At 32.5% G+C, this 4,459-nt stretch overlaps 1 protein-coding gene across 1 annotated transcript; it reads right to left on the bottom strand.

The window, feature by feature from the left end:
• Nucleotides 1-2,382: 2,382 nt before the first annotated feature.
• LOC118737703 lies at nt 2,383-3,712 on the bottom strand. The gene has a single exon (XM_036468446.1). The coding sequence runs from the start codon at nt 3,710-3,712 to the stop codon at nt 2,894-2,896; it is 819 nt and encodes a 272-aa protein (XP_036324339.1). The 3' UTR covers nt 2,383-2,893.
• Nucleotides 3,713-4,459: the final 747 nt, after the last annotated feature.

Here is a 4,459-nt window from a genome sequence, read left to right as displayed (position 1 = left end):
AATTGTGGATTCCAACTTCAAAACTTTTAGATAAAAGATTTCTCGGATTTTTTTATGAAATATTAAAATTTTTAAGATTTAGAACTAAAAAGCCACTTTAATATTTTTGGAATTCAAACAGACAAAATTTAAACGAACAAAAAACAATGTTTAATTTTCAATTCAAAAATTTTATGAAAACATAACTTTTTTTATTTAATTTAGGATTTTCAAGTAAAAATATTTTATTATATTGATCGCTTACTTTGAAATGCTTATACAAAATTTGTGAAAAAAAATGTATATTTCATGCTCAATAGTGAGACATTTGAAATATGTATGTACATATGTATAATAGAAAAAAATTTGCTTTACCACGTTTCCATTAAAAAATTTTTAATTAAAAAAATTTAATTTGTTTGGTCTTAAACGTTATTTTACTATTCCAAAAATCGCATTACTTTTCAGTTAGAATATTTTATTGAAATTTTTTTAACATAATTTTTTTGTTTTCATTAAAATAACTTACATTTCATATGTACTTTAAACACAATTTTCTTGTCACATATTTTTATGCAGTTTAAAAATTTTTTATTATTCGAAATCAAACACTAAATTATTCCTTCACAAATTATGTGTGCAAATATGTATATCAATACATACAACTAAAAACTTAAATACAAAAATTTTACATAAAATATGAATTTACTGCATTACTTACAAATTCTTAAGTTTTTTCCTACTCCACCTTTTTATTCTTCTTTGTACCTTGCTATAAAAATCAATGTTAAACTTTTAGTTACCAATCAGTACAATTTGTATGTAGTAATTAAAATTAAACTCATCATTCATATGCCTACATACTAAATAGTACGAGGGCACTTTAATAAGTCAGTGACTTTTTGATTTTTTTTTCGCGTAGTAAATAACATTAAATGCAACGCTGCTCCTTAATAAAATCTAAAATTTTAAGGAAATTTAAATCAAAAAAGAAAAATAAAAAAATTAAATTTCTAAAAATTATATAGAATTATATATATTTATCTTTTTAAAACAATAAAATCCAAAAATTTAAAGAAAATTAGATTGAAAAAAATAAATCTAATTTAAAGAAAAAAAAATCTAAAAAAAATCTACGCCAATTCGGCATACCGAGAATATCTGTCAAACTACCCTCGTATTTGTAAATTTTTTCATTGCGCTGACTATATAAAATACAAATTTCATATTTGCGAAAGTTGCAAGCTAGCAATAAACCCTACAAGCATACTAAATAAAAACTTTTTAAATCGTAGCTAAGCGAACTTTAATTCAAAGCTAAGCAATTCAATCTACAAAAATTTGGCATTTATTTTTGGGTGCAGCAGTAAAAAGGTGAAATGCATTTATTTAGTGGAAAAGTGTGTGCAAAGCAAAAATGCAAGCAAATCCAAATTTCGTTAAAGCCGAAGTTTCACTAGCATTTTTGTTAGAAAATTGTGATTTTTTTTTTCTATTTTTGAAAAGCTTACCAAGCATTTTCGACTTCACATAGCAGTTTTTTTTTTGGCTTAGCGTTGCAAAGCTTCGTAAAATTATCTATTTATATATTTGATGAGTTGGCTTGATCTACAAAAGCATTTTATTCTTCCTACAGAGAATAGCGCAAGTGCTATAACTATTTTCATTAAATTCAGTACTTTCAGATAATTTCTTGAGATCACTACAATGCCTAAAATTTTGCTATATAGAAAGTGTTTTGTAGCGCCCACGCTCTCACTTTTCCGCCTCTCCCAGCCCGCTTTAAAGCTCAGTTAGCCTAGACTTAATTTACTTAACTTTACTTTACGTAACTTAGAATTTAGAAAATCGAAATGAAACAGACTTTGGTGTTGCATTAAGTTACGTTAAGTTTCGCCTGTCCAAATATAAGCAGCATCCATTTAGGATAATTTTTAAGTGTAGCTTACGTTAAGTTGCCATTATCAGACCTTAAGAACCTGCAAATTTTAGGTTCTTAAGTTACTGCATTACGGAACTTGAACGTGGTGAGCTGTCAAACAGCTGAAAAAGAAATTACGAACACAAAATATTCTCGCATCTGACTTTAGTTGGCGTGCTGAGAAATTATTGACAATTTCTTACGTTAAGTTAAGTCAAATTAGGTTAAGTTAAGTTAAGTTAGGTTGCGTTAAGTTAAGTTAAGCTTTATTTTTTACAGACGTTGCAGAAGCGCACTACTCATCAAGTTGACCGTATGAACCCTCCGTATATGTTAAGCTAAGTTAAGTTAACTTATATTAAGTCTAGACTAACCGTGCTTTCAAGCTAACACACATTCGCTTAAACATCATTTGTGAGAGAATACCAGTTGTGACTAGATATTTTGGTGTTTGAATAGTATTTTTAGCTGTATTTTGTATGTTTTCTAACATTATGAACGTACATAATTGAATAAATATCTATACATAGTTAATTCTTAGTAGTAGAGGGTAGACATATGTATGTATGTATGTATGTATGAAGTTTGTAGATAAGTGGAGTTGATTACTAGCAGCTAAGTATTTTAGTAAAGCGGCAACGCTGTGTTATGCTTCGATTTATTTATTTATTTTTTTTTTTTGTTTATCACAATTTGAGGTGAAATCGCGATGCGCCTACAAGTATGCAACAAAACAACCGGCAACTGCTGGCTTAACAAAAGCTACGCAGAAAGCACATCGGTGAGACAGGCGCGCGTGCGCGTGCTTGTGTGTACTATAAGCGCTTGTATATATGTATTTAATAGCTGATTTGTGCATCGCAACATTATTATTAGTGAGCAACATGTTGCTAAAAAGCGCTTTGAAGCACGCCAACAGCAACATATCGCCGGAACCATGCAAATGCATAGCTGGATGTATGTATGTATGTATCTATGAGAAATCTACTACGCTCAATTGTCAGCCGCCGTCGCTGTTGGTGATTGCAACGCCTGCAAAGGCGTTACACTGGGCGATGTGGCAGACGTGACCGCCGATGGCGATGAAGGCTTTTGCATTTTGTTGCGAAAGTGACGATTCTCTGGATTTGCCAACACTGATTGTATGAATTCGGAAGTTTCCAGCTGCAGCTGCGCCAAACGGCGTTGCAACATTTGATTACGTTTCACCAGTTTGATGGTTTTTAATGCGATTGCCAATAAGCCTTCGGTATTTTTAATCTCACATATGCTTGAATATGTATCGGAATCATGTTCGTCGTCATCACTAGCGGCGTAATATTGCTGCTGGTAATGTTTCGGGCTATGCTGATTGTTCGCAGAGGTCGTTGTTGTTGTTGTTGTTGCTATTTTGGGTGGCAGTGATTGTTTGTCATGCAGCGTGGGTGCTGTGAATACTGTTTTAATGTTGTGGCTGCTGGTGTTGTTGTTGTTGTTGTGTCTATTGTAGCATTGCGCCCCTCTTGTTATGGAATGTACTTCGCAGTCTTCTTCGTCGGTGATGTCATCGTCGAGATCCATTTGTTCGGCTGTGATGGCGCGCATCAATTTCAATCCTGTTGTGGTCGATGAGGAGACAACATTGTCGGATATTTGTTGATCACGCTCCAGCAGCTGCAGTCTATTTATGCGCAACGGCTCGAGGAAGGATTTTTCAGCCGCACCAGTATTGAGCCTACCGCGTACGCGCAGTGTTGTTGAGTTACGTGCGCTGCCCGCTGAAAGTAGAAGAAGAAAAGAGTTGTTGATTAGTTTGTAAATTTTCAGATACATACACATATATAAAAAATCGTAACTCCACATTTTTATGTGTGTATACAAATCTGAACGGTCAATCATATGTATATCTCGAGAAGAGTCACAAGTGTCAATTATTGCATAATTTTAGGCGCTATCTAAATAAGAAATTCGAAAACAATTTCTAGCAGCCCTAGTCTCTAAAAAAAATTGCTGCTGGGCCTAAAAGTATACCACACAGTTATCTCATACTGTCAGTATTAACAGGGTAATTCTTGCAACTGTATTTAAACTCAGTACAGTCTTTCGAAAGTGAAAATTGTTTCGTAATGCAATTCGTGGCCTTAATAAAATAATGTCGTAAGCGCCTTTTTGTTGACTTTTAGTTATATTTGGAGTCACATATATTAAAATATGATCTCTCGATTGGTGTTATCAATTTTTGGATATCTCTTATAGTTTCCGAGATATTGAGTAAAAAGTATCCTTACTTCAGTACAAATTGGTATCACATTTTGTCGTATTTTGGCTGACAAATTGTTGGCATATGTATGTCGCTTACAACAAAATTGTTTTAAAGAAAATCCTTCATGAACTCAAAGCTTATTAACAATGAACAACTAAAATTAAATAATTTAAGAATTTTGTGAAGTAGTTGATAATATTCTCCGAGACTTTTGAGAAAATCTATCTTCGCGTTATTGAGAAATTGCATTCCAAACTTTAATCGCGATTTTCCAGAACCTGCCAAAAGTAACATACGACAACCTATTAACCAGGCGA

This window comes from Rhagoletis pomonella, unplaced genomic scaffold, assembly GCF_013731165.1.
Source record: "Rhagoletis pomonella isolate Grant_MI unplaced genomic scaffold, Rhpom_1.0 Rhpom_scaffold_00001, whole genome shotgun sequence".
NCBI classification, from domain to species: Eukaryota; Metazoa; Arthropoda; class Insecta; order Diptera; family Tephritidae; genus Rhagoletis; species Rhagoletis pomonella.
This window is presented reverse-complemented; position numbering and strand designations above follow the sequence as displayed.